This window comes from Tarenaya hassleriana, unplaced genomic scaffold (genome assembly GCF_000463585.1).
Source record: "Tarenaya hassleriana unplaced genomic scaffold, ASM46358v1 Cleome1, whole genome shotgun sequence".
NCBI classification, from domain to species: domain Eukaryota; kingdom Viridiplantae; phylum Streptophyta; class Magnoliopsida; order Brassicales; family Cleomaceae; genus Tarenaya; species Tarenaya hassleriana.
This window is the reverse complement of record NW_010960187.1, coordinates 1,885,620-1,904,145: the sequence shown is the minus strand read 5'-3', so window position 1 is coordinate 1,904,145 and position 18,526 is coordinate 1,885,620. Positions and strand designations below refer to the sequence as shown.

General features: G+C 33.9%; 3 protein-coding genes across 4 annotated transcripts in view; 1 reads left to right on the top strand and 2 right to left on the bottom strand.

Annotated features, from left to right (window-relative positions):
* The window catches only part of LOC104805202 (probable pectate lyase 12), a 3,583-nt gene extending 2,426 nt beyond the window's left edge, over window positions 1-1,157 (bottom strand). Inside the window, 2 exon segments of the mRNA XM_010529677.2 lie at window positions 82-336; window positions 788-1,157. Of these exon segments, the coding sequence (XP_010527979.1) occupies window positions 82-336; window positions 788-930 (398 nt within the window). The 5' untranslated portion in view covers window positions 931-1,157.
* A 5,258-nt stretch (window positions 1,158-6,415) lies between these two features.
* Window positions 6,416-7,772, bottom strand: LOC104805185 (aquaporin TIP1-1). Its single transcript, XM_010529649.1, is given in 3 exon segments — window positions 6,416-6,981; window positions 7,343-7,380; window positions 7,383-7,772. Coding segments are annotated over 3 exon segments (729 nt in total). The 5' UTR covers window positions 7,702-7,772; the 3' UTR covers window positions 6,416-6,609.
* Window positions 7,773-10,059: 2,287 nt separating this feature from the next.
* On the top strand, window positions 10,060-14,373 carry LOC104805169 (UDP-glycosyltransferase 73C5-like). Of its 2 annotated transcripts, XM_010529630.2 has the most exons (8): window positions 10,060-10,178; window positions 10,299-10,428; window positions 10,573-10,659; window positions 11,349-11,408; window positions 11,534-11,654; window positions 11,896-12,038; window positions 12,523-12,558; window positions 12,743-14,373. In XM_010529630.2, the coding sequence occupies exon 8, from the start codon at window positions 12,849-12,851 to the stop codon at window positions 14,310-14,312; it is 1,464 nt and encodes a 487-aa protein (XP_010527932.1). In that variant the 5' UTR covers window positions 10,060-10,178; window positions 10,299-10,428; window positions 10,573-10,659; window positions 11,349-11,408; window positions 11,534-11,654; window positions 11,896-12,038; window positions 12,523-12,558; window positions 12,743-12,848; the 3' UTR covers window positions 14,313-14,373. The 2 variants fall into 2 exon arrangements, with proteins under 2 accessions (XP_010527932.1, XP_010527940.1); XM_010529638.2 differs by lacking the exon at window positions 11,534-11,654 and having other exon boundaries at window positions 10,060-10,428.
* Window positions 14,374-18,526: the final 4,153 nt, after the last annotated feature.

Sequence of the window (18,526 nt, the reverse complement as noted above, 5' to 3'; positions counted from 1 at the left end):
AGAGTGTGATTACGGTGGGGTTTTCAAAATAGATAATTAAATTAAATCAACTTTTCAACACGGTACGCAAAACAGGTTTACCTGAGAGTGCCCGGTTTAGGGTTTACGGGATCTTCATCAGAGGAGTCGGTAACAATGTAATACCGGCCGCCTTTACCGCCCATCGCGTACTGACCGAACCCGATGGCGCAATCGGCTAACCGTTGCCGGTTATTGGGCCAATCCGGGTCACATTTCCAGCAATCGTCTATTGGATTCCCGGTCAAGCATGGTCCTGAACCGGCTTGTTCTGTGGTATCAAGCGCTTGGCGTCTTGTGATAGAGCTATTCACTCTCCTGAAAGTAAACAGGGAAGACGGTCCGGTTTAACTAAACCCGTTATTGCTATAATCTTGGAACCATGAAGGAAAAACAATGGAACTTTGCAGTGGAGGCAAGAAGCTCATGGTTTTACATAAGAAGCATGGGAATAGCTTGTAAATGCACTTCGGTTTAGGGCTACCGGTAGCAAATTTTCCGGTTTACCGGTCTGAAACCCTAGATGGAAAATGCTAACAGAGAACTTCAAAGAAAGAAAATGTGATACCGAGCCGAGATCGTAACATGAACTATGAGCTTGAAGTTGAGTTAAACCCATGTGGGAACCAAGAAAACAGATCAAGAGCAACGAAATGTGGGATCGTTGTTCAAGAACAGGGACAAGAAACAGAACAGAAACAAAAAACTCAAGAACAAGAACAAGAACCAGGGCAGAGAGTCAAGAACGGGGAAACAAGAAGCAATGTACCTTAGGACATCATAAGCGACTTGTTCCGGGTATGGATGCGGCGTAAGAAGCAGAGTACGGTTAAAAATGGCGAAACCCAAGCGAGGAACGAACAGAAGAAGAAGAAGAAGAGAGAAAAGGACAATGCAGGTTCGTTGCAGCATCCCTCGATGCTTTGTTCTTCCTCTCTCTTCAGGTGAAAAAAACCCTAAAAAAACAAAGAACTAGGGTTAGGGTTTCGTAAAGAGGAGGAAAAAAAGGACAAGGGAGAGATTTTAGGACATTAATTATGGGTTGTAATGAGGATTAAGCATGTCTTGTTCTTGAGAGAGAGACACTGTTCACCCCAGTGGCTTTTTACAGTGTATATTGCTTTTATAACAATGCCTTCTTTACTTGGAATTATTTTCCTATTTATTTTTGTCTTCGTAGAGAGAGAGAGAGAGAGAGAGAGAGAGAGAGACGTTTCCACTGACAACCTTGAGGACCGAGACTCTGCTTGTCTCGAGGAAGCAGTCTCCAATTTCCCTTGAGGGTTTTTTTTTGCTTCTAATTTGATAATTACATTTTATATAGATTTATGAATGTGTTTTGTAGTGAATATATTATATTATATGTCAGATTAAATGGTTATATTATATATTCCAGGTTACAAGCAGTGGCCAATAAGACATATTGGGAGGAAAAATCAAATGGAACTCTTACCATAACCTTCTATATTTAGGGCGAAATAAAATATGTCTGTGGTCATTTACCATTCTGTCCCTCCAGGTTTCTGGACCAACAATAATCAGTGAGCCTTCTGATTCGCGCAGAGGACTTGAGTGGTTGGTCGTAGGGGTGGTCACTTCGGTTATTAACCGAATAATCGAACCGAATCGAATCGAATAAGAGCAGTTCGGTTCGGTTCGGTTATCTGCTTAATAACCGAATGGTTGAGGAAGTTGAATAATCGTTCGGGTTCGGTTCGGTTAATAACGAATAACCGCGGTTAATCGAACCGTTATTAGATTTTTTTAATATTTTAATTTTTATCCTCATTATTATTAATATTATTATTTTTTTATACTTCACTTTTAACCTTATATATTTCACCCAATAAACTATAAAATGTAATGTTTTTAACTTTTATCTTAATTATTGAAGTTTTTAGATTTTTTTATAATTTTATTTTACATGATTAATCATTTTGTACATCTATTTAAATAGATATTTTGAAATTTATATAGGATTAATAAATTTTTAAAAAATATATATCATAACCGAACCGAACCGATCTAAAACCGAACCGAATAAACCGGAAAATATAACCGTTTGGTTATAAATTTATTATGCAAAAACCGAACCGAACCATACCGAACTGAACCGAACCGATTAAATCTATATAACCGTTTGGGTATGATTTTTTTATAACCGAAATAACCGAACCGAAACCCGAAATGGCCACCCCTAGTTGGTGGTTCTACGAGACTCTTTCCAAATGGAAAACTTTGGATTTGATAAAATACAAAGGTATACTTTAATGAATTTGTTGGATTGTTTTGTAGAAAATAGAGTTATGAACGAATCATTCTTTTTCTTTTTAATCTAAAATTAATAATATTATTAAAAATATCTTTCAATTTAACTTCTGCATCGTTTAGTTTAAAAATATGTTTACTTTGAGTGAATCTTTTAATTCGAAATTTGAAATGATATGTTTTTAAGCATAATTCATGATTCACATAACTATCTCGTATATTCTTTATTTTCATACAAAAACATATATATCTTCTCTTCACTCAAAGTTTTTTTAGAGTTTATAATCATTTGCTTATTACGTAAATTTTGATTTGTCAATTATCGAAATTTGAAGTATCATATATCTCTATCTGTACAAAGAGACAATTGTTTGTAACCTTAGATACCCTGAAAAAAAATATCTTAAGAAGATATCGTGAATTTGAATAGTTCGAGTTAAAAAAAAAAGATCGTTCGTTAATTTTGAAAAGTTTTTTTTGTCCGTTCTTTAAATAATTTACATTTTATAATTGAATATTCTGTATTCTTTATCAATATTAGATATTCATTTACACAGACGAAATTTATTTAATTCTTCTTTTGTAGTAAATTGGTATTGGTAATATAAGAGGTCCTGTAAATATTTTTAATATATATATATATATATATAAATCTTCTTTTGTGTGATTATGTGGGATTATCCAAAAAAAATAGATGTGGGTCACATTCTTTATGATGGGGCATATATGTTTTGTCTTCGTTTCTTAGAACAGGCTTCTTAAACACTTCATTGGCTCATTAAATCAATCAAGCAATGATTCTTTAACATATTATTATTATTATTATTATTATTATTATTATTATTATTATTATTATTATAGTCGTTATTTTAAAGCTTATTGCAAAAAAACGTGATCTTAGGCGACATCGTTGCCCAAAGAAAACTGTTGTTTTCCATTTCTTTTTTTACTTTATGATTTTTTTTAAATATGTGATTAAAGGACGTTATGGTAAATAATTTGGTTATTAAAAACATGAAATCGTATAATAATAATAATAATAACAATAATATCATCCAACAATTTGAGAGGTGGCCATATGTCTTGAGACAAAATATTCACATAATATTTAAAAATGAATGCTAAAGATTTTTGAAGTTTTTAAAATTTAAAAACCAAAAAATTGACAATCAAGATTTCGTAAATTTGGTTTTCCTAAAAACTTAAAAACTATTTTAATGAAAAAATAATTAAAACCCAAAAACTCCATTTTTTATTTACAAATATTACAAAACACCTTGGTGTATCTTCTCCAAACCCTCTATTTCATCTGGAAACTCTCAAAGACAACTCGAGCAACAAAAGCATTATTTCACTCATATTCACGCGTGCGCTTGTATTTGCATTTATCTTATTTACTCTACAAACAATCATAATGTCCGAAAAAAAAAAGTTAATTTCTCTTTAATATACGACCTCTTTTTAATAGCATATTGTACATTATTTTATATGATTCCAACACATAATTGTTACGGTATCTCTATCCATATAACATAAATTTCAAATGATTAATTTGTATACTTTTGCCCATACATATTCCTTAATATTTGTGTATATATTGACTCTCATAATTAGCAAGCTTTAACGATCATTCGCTAACTCAATCACGTTTATTCGTTTTTTTTTCCAATATGATTAATCTCATTTCATAACGCATGAAACCTTCTAATCGAAATTAAATTTTTCGTTTTTCTTTCCTTTCTTTTATTGAACTCATTTGCAAAAAGACATAATTGACTCTCGATCCCGGGATTAGTCTGGACTTCGGTCTAGAAAATCCAGTTACCCATAAAAAAACTCAGTTGCAAAAAAAAAAAATATCCGAATATTAATAAAATAGAATACATGATTGTTCTAAAATAAAAATAAAACTTTAAAATAATAAAATCTAAACCGAATCGGAAATATCAAACCCAAAGAAAAACAACGCACCAAATTTTGAATTCTCTCCATAGGTGGGCCCTACGAGGCGAAAATTATAGTATACGATCACGTCATGTTATTAAAATATTCATCATACAAATACTTTTTAACATTTTTTCGAATGTGTTGGTCCCACTTTCAAATCAAAAGAGTCAACAAAGTCAGTTATCGTGGATTTTGTCAAAATATCGGGGTCCATGCATATAGTCGTTATAGTTAAAATTTTCTATATAAATTTGTTTTTTAATTTTATTTAATACAAAAAATACTGGGCACAATGTTTTTACACAGACGACGATTATCCCGAAACATAAATTTTATTGTCAGACGAAGCTCACGTGAACGGTTGACAAAATATACATATAACCACACTAGTGGAATTATAAAATTGTGGTTTTCCCCATCTGAAAACTATTTATTTCTACTTCGTAAAATGTTTTGTATTTGGATATTTCGGCCGGTTGGATTAAAATGGGATATTTTGTTGGAATATAACAAAAAAAATTGTCACTTTAGCTTTTTTTCTTCGAATTTTTAAAATATAATTTCTTAAATAATTAAAGGAAATGCTACAATTAGAGGGAGAGGATCTATCAAGGAGTAGGACTACGAACAAATATGATTAAGCATATATATATATATATATTCTTAATAAAAACATAATCTAGAAAAATAACTAGTTAAGGGAAAGAAGATAATTAAGGATTAGGGTTAGGAACAAAACTATAATTAGAGGAACAAATCGCGGGGGAGCTTTTGAGCGGCGTGGGTCTAAAAGGTGATAGACGGCTCGGAGGCGTGCGCTTCGATATTTGATTTTTATTTTTCTCGTAATATGAAATTTACTTGTTTCTTTTTCCTTTATTTCCCACGAAACTATTATTAAATCGTTTTCATTAATTAACCATTTATTGTCTGTTCCAATCACGTATTTTTAAGTAGCCATATTATAATATTGTATATACTATATATATATATACTGGACTCACATGCAACGATGATATTATTTTAACAATTTTTTTTGCACAATAATTTTTCTATTGACAAACTTTAATCCTATATATTACTTGTTTTATCACATATAAATATATTTCCCTTTGACAAAAAAAAATATATACTACTTTTCTTACGATAGGGGAATGTTGTTATTAGAGAAGTGTATGGAATTATGAATGAATATATATATATATATATATATAATGAGTATAATAATGACGTTAAGAGTTAAGACAACCTAATTTTGTAATGGCCCGCACTCCAAACAATCGAAACCCAGGCCCAATTTAAGAAAATCTAAAACTGATTGCATACTAATAACTCGGACATTTCATCAAAAAAATAATAACTCGGACATGAATGTTTTTATAAATTATATTGTAATTATTCAAAACAATATTAAAAAAACCTTATTTATGATAGTACTATTATTGAAAAAAAACTTAAGAAAAAAAGAAGAATAATAGTAAGCATTGAACGACCCTAAACCAGCCTTGGCCGAGATTTAGACTTGCAATCTTCCGGTCCAAACATGTTTTTACAAAATCTCCGGTTTATCTATTCGGTTTAGTCTATGTCCTAAACCTTTATTTACGAAGGTTCTATTAATGACACACTCTGAACGAAACAGAGGTTTTGTTTGCAAACCTCTGTCTGTCCGGTTCGTAAGCTAATCTTTGGGCTTCACTTTGAGACTGACCAAACTTCACACTGTATAATAGAATCGAATAGAAATCTAGACATTTGTTATCTGATTTCCATGTCGAATATAATAAATTTCCTATGCCGTATATGAATAAAATATCCTGAAATATTCAATGTGGAGTGGGTGCATTTGAATATCTAAACTTTTTAAATATATATATATATATATAGTCCATCGAAAATAAACCATTTAATGTGCATATGCATTATTGCTAGTGGTGGTTTCGGACAAATTTAATATTTATGCAAGAATTTTAAAATAATTATCTATTGGGATGAAGTGCGAAGGTTTCAACGGACGAGAAGTCGTGCGGATTATAATTACTGATTTGACAATTTAAAATTTTTTACATAAGTAAAATTTGCAAATATTTGAAAATGCTATTAATTTTATATGAAATTTCACATTAATCCCAATTATTCTTTATCTTTTCATTGTTTTATGACAAAAGCGTGGAGACCGAAAGGTTACAAAGATCCAAGGAAAATTACCATTCATACCCTCGAAAGGACAACAAACATAGATCAACGGACAAAGGATTCGTCAACCCTAAAGATCCAACGGCCAGAAACCCACGAAACTGAACACTTTTAAACAAATCAAATCCACGTACAACACACAGATGAGCTCGACCGAGTCGTCCGCACCGAGTTCGTGACTCAGTAGTCGGAGGACGGAAGCTGCTCGTGAGTGTTGGAGATGAAGAAGAACTCGTAGACGAGCCCGGCGAGACCACCGCCGACCAATGGTCCTGCCCAGTAGATCCAGTGGCCTTGCCACGACCAGCTGACGACGGCCGGTCCGAACGCCACGGCCGGGTTCATGGAGGCTCCGGTGAAGGCTCCGCCGGCGAAGATGTTTGCTCCGACGATTAAACCGATGGCTATTGGAGCGATCGTTCCCAAACTGCCCTTCTTCGGGTCTACGGCGGTGGCGTATACCGTGTAGACGAGCCCGAACGTCATCACGATCTCGAACACGAAGGCGTTTAGGGTTCCTACTCCTGCCGAGAGGCCGAAAGCTGGAACGGCCTGGAAAAAAAAAATATGTGTATATATATGCGTATGTATCGTTGATGAACCAATATGAGCTATAAATATATATATACTATCAGCATACACGAATCCATAAAAAAAGTAGGACGCCATAATTTTTTTTGTTAAATAAAAACCATAAAATTTGATAGGTCAGAGAGAGTGTGAAACACCGGAAACCTTGTTTAGGTCATGGTGTCTTGCCGGAGAAGAAAAGGGTAATTTTGAGGAGAAACCACGAGTCTTTCCATGATTCTAAAGGCAACCGGTACGTACGTAGAGCCATGCATGCATTTCCACGTCGGGAAACAGCATCTCTCGCCGGAGAATAAAAGGGTAAAATGGTAATTTAACTTACCAGGCCGCCGGTGGCGAACTTGAGGAGGAGGCTAGCCACCAGTAGAGGATACCGCGGAGGAGGGTGATGTTGCCGCCGACGAAGGCACCGAAAGTGACGGCGGGATTGACGTGGCCGCCGGAGATATTGGCGCCGACGGAGACCGCCACGAATAGGCCGAATCCGTGGGCGAGTGCGGCGGATATGATGCCGGAGGGAGTGGTGGCTCCGCCGCCGGTGAGCTTGTTGAAGGCCATGCCTGAACCAGAGCCGGCGAAGACGAAGATCAACGTGCATATGAACTCAGAACTGTCGACCTTCAGGGCGTCGGGGTGAGTCGCCTCCTCACGGCGGCCCACGGCGATGTTTCTGATCGGCATTGTCGGATAATTGGTCGGGGATCCAACGGCTGAGATTGATTGGGATGAGAGAGAGATGAGGATGTTTTCACTTGGTGGTCGTACTTATAATCTGAGGTGGCGAGGTATGATTGGTAACCGGTTACCGGTTGGGGAGGTTACTGAGTGAATTAGGGACATATTACATATTTACATGTGATTATTTATTATTTTTCTGTTTTTTTTTTTTAATTGGAGGAGACTAATGATTGGGGGAATTAATTTCGTTTTCCATTTCTTTTTTTTTTTCCTTTAAATTGCTTATTTTTAAAAGTGATGTCAATTATATATAACTAGGAATTTTATTTTATCATTAAATATATAAGCCAGTCTAAAATTTTAGTTATTATTATCAACCTTTCCAAAGGGTTTATTTGTGCTAAAAAATACATCCCTCTACCCAATCGTTTATTTGTGCTAAGTTATGAAAGAGTTTAATAATAATACATCCCTCTTTTCTCTCTCTCTCCACACATATATATACACACACATATATATATCGATTTTGTGAGGCAGTGGTTGGTATAGTTTTGGATTTATGCAATTATGCGCTCCAAAATAATCAGCAAGGATAACTAATTTTTATATTAATCTTCGTTTATAGACCACTAAATAAATATTAATGCATTTTCATAATGATGCATCACGTAAAAAAGGGCTTGGCGTATTTTTTTTTTTTTTTTGTGATAATAGTTTATATTAAACAGTGGCTCGTTATATCATTGCAATGCATGGAAATACTACAAAACTATATGATATTTATAACCCATCTTGTGGTGGTTGAGCTATAGACGTTTGAGATGAACGGATCATAAAACGATAATTAGATGTTCAAGGTAGTCAGTTTGATTCTGCAGATGGGAAGGAAGATTCGTAATTTAATTACGGTTACATAGACTATCTCAACACTATGAATTCCAAAAATAATTTGTTTAGGTAACAATTATATATTATAAAAGAAATATATCAATGATGACGAGGGCAATGTTTGAGAAGCTGTCTTCATCCATTTCGACCGCCCATGTAACCTAAAATATTTAAATATTTCCATATGATTGGTTATTGGTGGACCGTCCATAATCTTTTTATAACAGTGACATGAAGATACGATGTTCCAAAAATACCAGTTTACATTGTAATATCGCATGATACGCATTTATCTGTATATCTCTATACAGAGGTCATGCAACTGCTTTTGTACCAATATCTTCACGACATCATACGAATGAAAATAGATAGACACGAAAACGAAAAAAAATAAACATAAAAAATACATATTTATTACTGTTCTCCAGATATTCCTACAATAACAAATTATATAGACATTTCTATTCCAAATTAAATTCGTAACGGAAACATTTCCACCTTTTTTTCATGAAATATGTGGAAAAAAAATAATGAAAATGAGAAAAATGGAAATAATGAGGTAAGGGTGAAAGGAAAAGGCGGGGTCCAGGGACGATTGTGATTGGTCAAAAGAGGGCGGTGATGAACCCAGCTGTCACCCAAACCAAACATTATCCTGCAATAGGCATCCGCCACGTCATCTACGAGACCACCTTCTTCTATAAAGTTTTATGTATGAAAATGTTGGAAGATTATTTTGTTTATGTTCGGGCGGTGCCTCCTTAATATGAAATCCGTTTTGGTCGCATTTATACCGATTTCATATTCTTCCTTCATAAATCCCAATATTTTGCTTACAAATAGACATCAGTAATTTTCGGGTTTCATTTTTGTTATATAGTTTCTAAAATATATATATATATATATATATATAACCAAATAATTACATGATTTAAATCGATTAGGTTTTACAATGATTCTGCTGGATTATAACTATAAAAATTATAACGAAACAAAAATTTGATTTGATTCATTTACATCAAGCAACATAGCTAAAAAAATTGAGTGGTAGAATTGATCAATAATAGAATGAACAAAAATGAAAGATCGATAATTCCACAAAAGTTACAAATAAATGCAAAATGAATCTAAACCATCTTATTTTATTGTGCAAAAATATATTTCCAATTCAAATCGAATCAATTTTATTTAGTATTTCATACTCCAATTTATTTGATATATTTTAATATCTAAAGCCGTGAATACAAATTACTTTATAAAAAACATAGATCTATAATTTTGATTTAAATCAACGAAATTAGAAAAGAAAAGAAAAAGACGGACAAATGCAAAACGACAGAGGTTCCGTTTCAATGAATAAACTATGATCGGCCCAAGCCCAGTTTTGATGAGCCCACAAAGCCCAAACAAAGTCCATTTCAATGAAGCTCGATCCCCGCTCCAGGTATAGAGTTCTTTGAATTTTCGGTTTTCTTTCTCGAGAGATTTCAGGTGTTTTTGTGTTGATCGGTGAAATGTCGGGATTTTCCGGGAATTCTCTATGAACTACAATGGTTGCGGAAATGGTGATGAAGGTTTGGACGACTGGAGAGGTGAATTGAGTTTTGGCAGCTGTAGCTTTGAATTTGATTTTTGGATTTTCCTTCGCTTGTTCGTGATTCCGATTTGAATTTTGAATTTGGCCATTTCTCGGGTTCGTTACGTTTGCGGAGGTCGTTCAGGTGTCGGTAATGTCACTGGCGAATGATTCCTTCAGAGAAGCTTCCATGGCTTCTCTGAAGGAAATTGCCTCCTCCACTCCGTTATACATACGATGTGTATACTTTGTCTACTTGCATGTAGGTGAGAGTACTGAAATTCAGGTTCTCGATTGATGAAGCTATGCCTATTTGTTTCTTCTGTTTTGGTGTTTTTTGTTCAATAGTTGGTGACTTAGTTCATTTTTGCTTGATGTGACGGCAATTTGGTAACATTGGGCATATTCAGTTTTCGTCCATTAGAGAAGGGACCTCGATCTACCTCTTCATGGCAAATCTTTCTGAGATTGCCGCAGCTGAAATTATACCCTCCAAGGTGCGTTTTCAAGTCTGAACATCTCTTGCAGAGCTTTGTTTACTTGGGTATTCGCAATGGTGTATAGCATTGGAAAGTGGAGGGAAATAAAAAAAAAAAGTTGCAGTTTTTAAATGATCAGAGATTTGTATAAATGGTTGGTTTGCACTTATGGATAGAATTAGAGAGCAAAGCTGGATTAAAACAAAATTGAAGATTTGAAGGAGTTGTTTTGAGGTAAATGGTAATTCATGATTTGTTTCCTTGGTCGGTGGGTAATGCTGTTTTATCTCGTTTCTCTCCTGATTTCTTCGCCTTTTGCTTCCGAGACATTGCTAAGAGGGTATCTACGTATGTGTTCTGTGTGGAAGAAATCATAATCCACATGCTTCTCGTTCGAATGTTTGCTGATGAATTTATCTGTTCCGGTTTCGTAATCTTCAGGTGTTATCCAATTTTGGGTACAGATAACTGAAAGGTTACAAAGTCATCGAAGAATGAAAATTAAAGCTTTTTAGGACAATAGTGAAAAGCATAAAAGAAAATTTTAAGTGATTCGTCAGATCACTACCTCTCTCGGATACATTTGTTTGTGTTGTGAGATCAACATTTGACTTATCGCAGGACTTAAAAAGAGTTTTGCTATTTTCTGTTACAAGTTTTTTACAGCTATGCATGAACTCTAAGATGTCAGACAATGCCTTTTGCAGCTTTTGGAGCATTAAGTAACTATGCTCTGTTGGAGAACATCGGGAGGCATTTGTCGGCAGGTAACACTATTTCCTTGTTCTTGTTTTTGAAATCACGAGAGGCTAATGCATAAAAGGGTCAAAGGCTTTTGTGTTCTTAATCCGCTGTCTCTTTATTTTCATTTAAATCGATGTGACCACAATAGTGCAAAAGCCATACACTTGCGTTCATTGGATGGCAATGTGTAATGCCGTGTACATGCCATCCCGGCCCGCTTGGTAGTTCACCTTCACGATAATGACCCTTGTGTTAGACAGGCTTGTCCGGTAAACGATTATCCTTCTCCCAGTCTATCATAGTTGTTTCTTATTGCAGTAAAATTTTAGTTCATGCATCCGTTCTTGATGGATAGGGTGCCTTCACCATGTTGTCACTTTCAGAGGATCAAAACATAATCTCTCTCAACTAGCCACATGCCATTTTCGGGATGAATTGTTTTTTCACCGAACTCTAATTTTATTCTTTAGGAGAGACACTTGATCATGAAGTCTTAACCTTTTTGTTCAGGTGTTCGGTGTGCTGGTTAGCAAGATGAGCCGGCCCTCGGCCGTAGTTGTAAGAGCACCATACTCGTTGGCCCTCGAGTTGTTACTAAAATCAACCAAATCAATGCCATGGAGAAAACATTCGACTTCATAGGACCGATTCAGGTAGAAAAGCAACTGTTCCCGAGTCGGTAATGAGTCTACAAAACGATCATCAGTGAAGTACCTTTGTGAATAGCATTTAGACACGTTGTTCGAGTTAAACCATATATGTACATTCAGTGTTCCATGTGAGATCGTTGCAAGTTACATCATCATTCGTTTTCTTGCATAGCGCATATATTTTTGTGACTTAAACTTGAAGGTCTTGTATTGTGTATCACAAAAAGGATCACTGGATTGGTTCTTCTTGTGTATTTTGTGGATTGAGTCTGTTGTACCAGAGAGTTCTAGGTTTGATCTGCTTTGCTAATCTTAGGAGTTAGGCGTGTAGTTGATGTAGTTGTCTGAAGAATCCAATTTTGATTTTGCGGATTTTCGGGCCTGTCGTCTAGTGTCTTTTTTATTTTTATTTTTATTTTTATTTTCCATTTCAGTTTGATTTAGTTCTAACAATATATTGCACATTTGTTTTTCGGCCAAGCAACAGGGAAATGATGCAGGGGAGAGAGTCACAAGAGGACAGGTAACTATTGGCCCATGCATTAAATGTCTTGTAGTAATCTGTTGTGGACCTTATTGTATACCGAATAAAGCCAATTTGCTTATGCAATCTCTTACCTCACATACTCAGCCTTAGCCTTAGCCTTAGCCGTGCCCTTCAAGATGTGTGCTCTTCACTTTTCTTCCATGTGCCTATATATTTGCAGCCTCACATTCACTTAGAGAAAAGGGTAAACTTGGGGAGAAGTTACGGAGCTCGAGCTTGCCATATTCAAGCTTCTTAGCTATACTCGAGAGGCCGATAAAACCACCATGGCTCAGCCTCCTCTTCACTTTGTTCTCTTCCCTTTCATGGCTCAAGGCCATATGATCCCGATGGTTGATATCGCAAGGCTCTTGGCTCAGCGCGGTGTGATCATAACCATTGTCACGACACCTCACAACGCAGCCCGGTTCAAGAATGTCATTACCCGAGCCATCCAATCAGGGCTGCCGATAAACCTAGTGCAGTTGAAGTTCCCTTACCAAGAAGCGGGTTTGCCCGAAGGGCACGAGAATATGGACTTGCTGGATTCGGTGGGAGCATCTATGGCGTTTTTTAAAGCGGTTAACTTGCTCGAAGAACCCGTTGAGAAACTCATGGAAGAGATGAATCCTCGACCAAGCTGCATAATTGGGGATATGTGTTTGACATACACCAGTAACCTTGCCAAGAAGTTCAAGATTCCAAAGATCGTCTTCCATGGCATGGGAAGCTTTTGCCTCCTCGTCATGTGTGCCATACGTCAATCCGGGATCTTGGAAACAATAGAGTCCGAGAAGGAGTACTTCACGGTTCCGGACTTTCCCGACAGGGTCGAATTTACAAAGCCTCAACTTCCAATGGTCACTTATGCTCTTGGTGATTGGAAAGATTTCTTGGACGAGCTGCTAGAAGCGGATAACAAGTCATACGGTGTGATCGTGAACACATTCCAAGAACTCGAGCCTGCCTACGTGAGGGAGTACAAGAAGGCGAGGGCGGGTAAAGTATGGACCATCGGGCCTGTCTCCTTATGCAACGAGGTGGGGTTAGACAAAGCCGAGAGAGGAAACGAAGCGGCCATTGATCAAGAAAAATGTCTCAAATGGCTTGATTCTCGAGAACCCGGTTCAGTACTCTACGTTTGTCTTGGGAGTCTCTGCAACCTACCGCTGGCTCAGCTCAAAGAGCTCGGGCTAGGCCTTGAAGAATCCGGAAGATCCTTCATTTGGGTGATAAGAGGTGGGGAGAAGTACATCGAGTTACAGAAATGGATTTCGGAAAGCGGGTTTGAAGGAAGAGTCGAGGAAAGAGGGCTTCTCATCAAAGGATGGGCGCCTCAAGTGCTTATCCTTTCACACCCTTCGGTCGGAGGGTTCTTGACGCATTGCGGATGGAACTCTACTCTCGAAGGGATCACCGCGGGGATTCCGCTGCTGACTTGGCCCCTTTTCGGGGACCAATTCTGCAACGAGAAATTAGTCGTCGGGATCCTAAAAACCGGGGTGAGATCGGGCGTGGAAGTGCCTATGAAATGGGATGAAGAGGAGAAGATAGGGGTGTTGGTCGACAAAGATGGGATCAAAAGTGCAGTGGAGGAGCTAATGGGTGAAAGTGATGAGGCAAATGAGAGAAGGAGAAGAGCCAGAGAGCTTGGAGAGTTAGCCAACAAGGCCGTGGAAGAAGGAGGCTCTTCCCATTCTAACATCACACTGCTCATACAAGACATCATGCAGCAGGGTTCAGTCCAGTAATTGATTCAGTGAGTTGTCCTAGAAATAAAATAAAAAACAACTCGAAAAACGTATTTTTACATTCCATATGTATTTTGAAAAAACTATATATATATATATATATATATATATATATTACCAGTGAAAAAGAAGTTGGAAATATGAAACGTTTGTCATTTTATGATATTTGTTGCAATATAATGTGGCCTCTTGAAAAGAAAAACCCGCACGAAATTAATATCCAAATTCTTTATTATATGGAGGTAATCGACAAACAAGAAACTATGTTACAGTTTAATTCGGAGAATGCTAAGAACCTACAAACGAAATTTATATACACACAACAATGTGTAAACATAATAATAATAATACTATCAAACTATATATATATCATAGTATCTATGCAATTTTTTTTTTATTCTAAAATATTTTTCATTTATTTAAAATTCTTAAAATTGTCTTATTTTTTTAACCCAAGACACTTAGACTCCATACGATTATCTGTAAAATGATGTATTCACACGCAACAGTGCTCGTAATCAATGCATGAAATTTTTTTTCGGATTCCATTATTATTTTCAGACAAGTGAAGCTAATACGTTTAATTTCCATTAGTTATAAGTTGTATTTTTTTTAGAATTTCAGGTAATTTCGATATTTTCTCACGCTCCACGATTGTACCAAAATAACTTGAACATAATTAGGATGATTTTTAATTTATTTATAAGCTTTGTTCTTTGAAAGAAATGACTATTATTTATGAACATAATGACTTCATGTTTCCAACGATGAATTCAAGGTCTTGAATTTGATTCCGTTGGTAGAGAGAGATGTAATTTCTAGACCAAAATGGTCTATAGGTTGGTTCTAAATCTGGATATAGTCGGGTCAAAAGTTCGAAAAACTATCATGATTATAAAAAAAAATAACAATGAACTCATACCCGAATATTCCATTTCAAAAAATCCATGTTGAAAAAGTGAAAAGAATAAAAGAATATAAGAAATTTTTCCTTATGTGTTCCCCCGCGAGGGTACAATACAACAATTGGAATGTGAATCCAATATTTATATTCTTAGATCATTTACATGTTTTATATTTGAATTAATAATAAATCTTAGATATTGTTATGTTTATTTTTTAGAATATGTAAATTTCCTATATTTTCTAACAAATGCCTCCAATAAAAACTAACTCAAATGCAAAACCAAATTAGTTTATATAGTTTTTGGTTATAAAACAAAACGTTTTTTTTTGTAATGATATCTTTTATTTACACACAAACCCTTATGATATACGGTTCAAATCTATAATTTTTGGGAAAAAAATCAAACAACTCCAATTATATGGTTGAATTTATAATTTTTGAAAAAAAATACATTAACAAAACTAAACCATCAATAACAAACTAGGCCTTGTTTTGTTTAAAAAATAGAATTTAGGGTCCATTCGAATATTTAACATTAAGGACCAAACAATCAAAGAACCGGATAATATTATGAAAATATATTATATATTTAAATGTTATATTTTTTGACATTTACATGGATAAGGAATAAAGAAATAATTCGATGACCGAAACAGGACAATTCTAATTGTTTGGTTTATATGCCCAAGTCTCGCAGCAATCCCATGATACGCGCACATGAAAATGTGTGCTCTGTTTTGAATTGGAAACGTCTTGTCGTTTGATCGATGAAGGCATAAACTACATGACGTCTCGAGACCGACTCAACAGATCCATTCCTACAGTTTGGAAGGACCAAATTGGTCTAGTGCATGTTCCATTATGCTCTCCTAGGTATCTTGTACCTTTGGAATATATATATATATATATATATATATATATATATATTCAAAATGAGTGAATAAGCTGTCTTTAGAATATTTTTGACCAAATTCCTTTTGTTTTTTCATATATGTAGTTTTTCATTTAAATAAACATAGAGGATAATCGAAATAAGATATATTTTTTGAAATGAAAGAAACATAAAATTTTCGTGTGAGACTAAAAATAAATGATTTTATACAAATTTTCGAATGATAAAGTTTGAACATGAGAGATAGTAAACATGGAGAATAACATTTAATTTAAATGGAAATGATATTATTTCTATTTCTATTTAATTATTAAGGTTAAAACCTAATTGAATTAATGTAAACACTTGTTTTCTATTATTGTTAATAAATACTTGAAATACTTTTCTACGGGAATGATATTTAATCATATTATTTTTGTCATTAGAAATAATTATTGAACGTTCTCTTGCAATAATTCCTTTTATTTTTGTAAATGTTATGTGGTATACTATCCATAGGAATATTATATCGGCACACGTCCAATTTATAAAATGGAATCATGAATGAGCACCTAAGGATAATCCGTTCGAACTCAAATAGTATCTATCAATAGCTTCATCAACTATGAATATTTGGTGCAAGGATGCCACTTTGGCGCGCATATATATATATAAATATATATATATTCAATCGGACTATATATATTATTAGAGAATATAGAGAATTTACATTATTCATCGCAAGGACCGTCAGAGCCCCATAAATTTGGAGTCCTATTTTTAAAGCTATTTATTAATATTAATTATATATTATTGAAATAATAAATATAAATTTGAAGAAAATATCATTTTAATTTAACATTAATTGAATCCGATCGAAGAAAGAAAGGAGATACTCTCCGAACATGCCTACGGAAGGTGGGGCCACATCAAATGGATTCCATTTTAAAAATCATTACTCCAATCAATTTTTTGATATAATTATTATATATTATATTATTATACAAATAAATATGATATTATATAAATTATTTATAATATAAATTTTTATTAGTTCAAATTTAATATTAAATTGATTTTATAATTGTTGAAATATATCAATAATAATTAAAAAATTATTTAAAAATTGAAAATGAATTGTATTTATTTTAAAAAACCTAAATTTATGGATTTTAAAAAAAAAAATATTATTCTTATCATTAATAAAGAAAAACGTTACAAAATTTATTGATTATATTTAAATAATTTTTATTATAAAACTTAATGATTTTTAAAATCATTATTAATTTTATTAATAATTTTTTATTATATTAATTTATATATTTTTATTAAATATTTTTAATAATATTATTTTTATTATATAAATTTATAATTTTTATCGATATAATTTTGTATAATGTACGGAGCCTCCAAAAAAGTTGAGACGGCCCTGTTCATCGCAACTTATGGATAATGTATGAAAAAGAAAAAGATTTTATTTTATAATTTGAAAATTTATTAGATTTTTTTTGTCTAATTATATATTTTAAAAGATCGAAAAATTTTATGTAAATATCATTTTTCAAATAGAAATTCAAACCTACGTTGGAAACGGGGTTTAACTCATTTCTTTACCCGTTGAATAGAGGAAAAAATTATTTTGTATGGTTCCATATATATTATGATATATATATATATATATATTAATATATAATAGAAAAGTTTATGAAAATTGCACGTAAAGAGGAAGAACTTTGACTATTCTTTCTTCGCAAAATGTCACGTATGAAGTGACAAGAAATGAAAAATCACGAGTCTATCTTTATGTACGTGAGGCTCATAAGTCACGTCTCTATCATAGGAATCCAAATTGTGTTTTCCAATTAACCTTGTACACTCATTCTTACCTTTTTTTTAAAAAAAAAAAAAATTATTTTGATTTATCTGCTTATTCTATTTTTTTTAAAACCGAAAAAATATTTTTATTGGCTGGAGAGAATTACATGAATGAGTTTGTAAGATTAATCAACTATAGAAAAAAAATGAAAACCCTAATTTAGGTTATGAATGATGATTATTTTTTTTAGATTTTATTTATTTTGATTTTTATAAAATTTGTAAATCTAAATAACAAAGATTTTGGTTTTGGTTTGATTTTTTCACTAAATTAGTTTTCAAAATTTTCAAAAAATTTCGATTGCATGCGTTTTATAAAAGGAATTTTGGGCCTCCCTTTTATGGGCCTATCTTGCATTATCCACCATTTAAACAAGCCCAAACTATTTGTTTCCTGGTGGAGTTTAAAACGGAGAGGGCCGCTATGACAATGGGCCTTTGTGGGCTCAAAACAATGGCCCGATATTTTCGTTGTTTGAAACTACCCTTTTGAAATTATTTATTTACAGATTCTGCCACTGCCTCTGTGGACTGTTATTTACTGCACCGCTCTATCAGCCT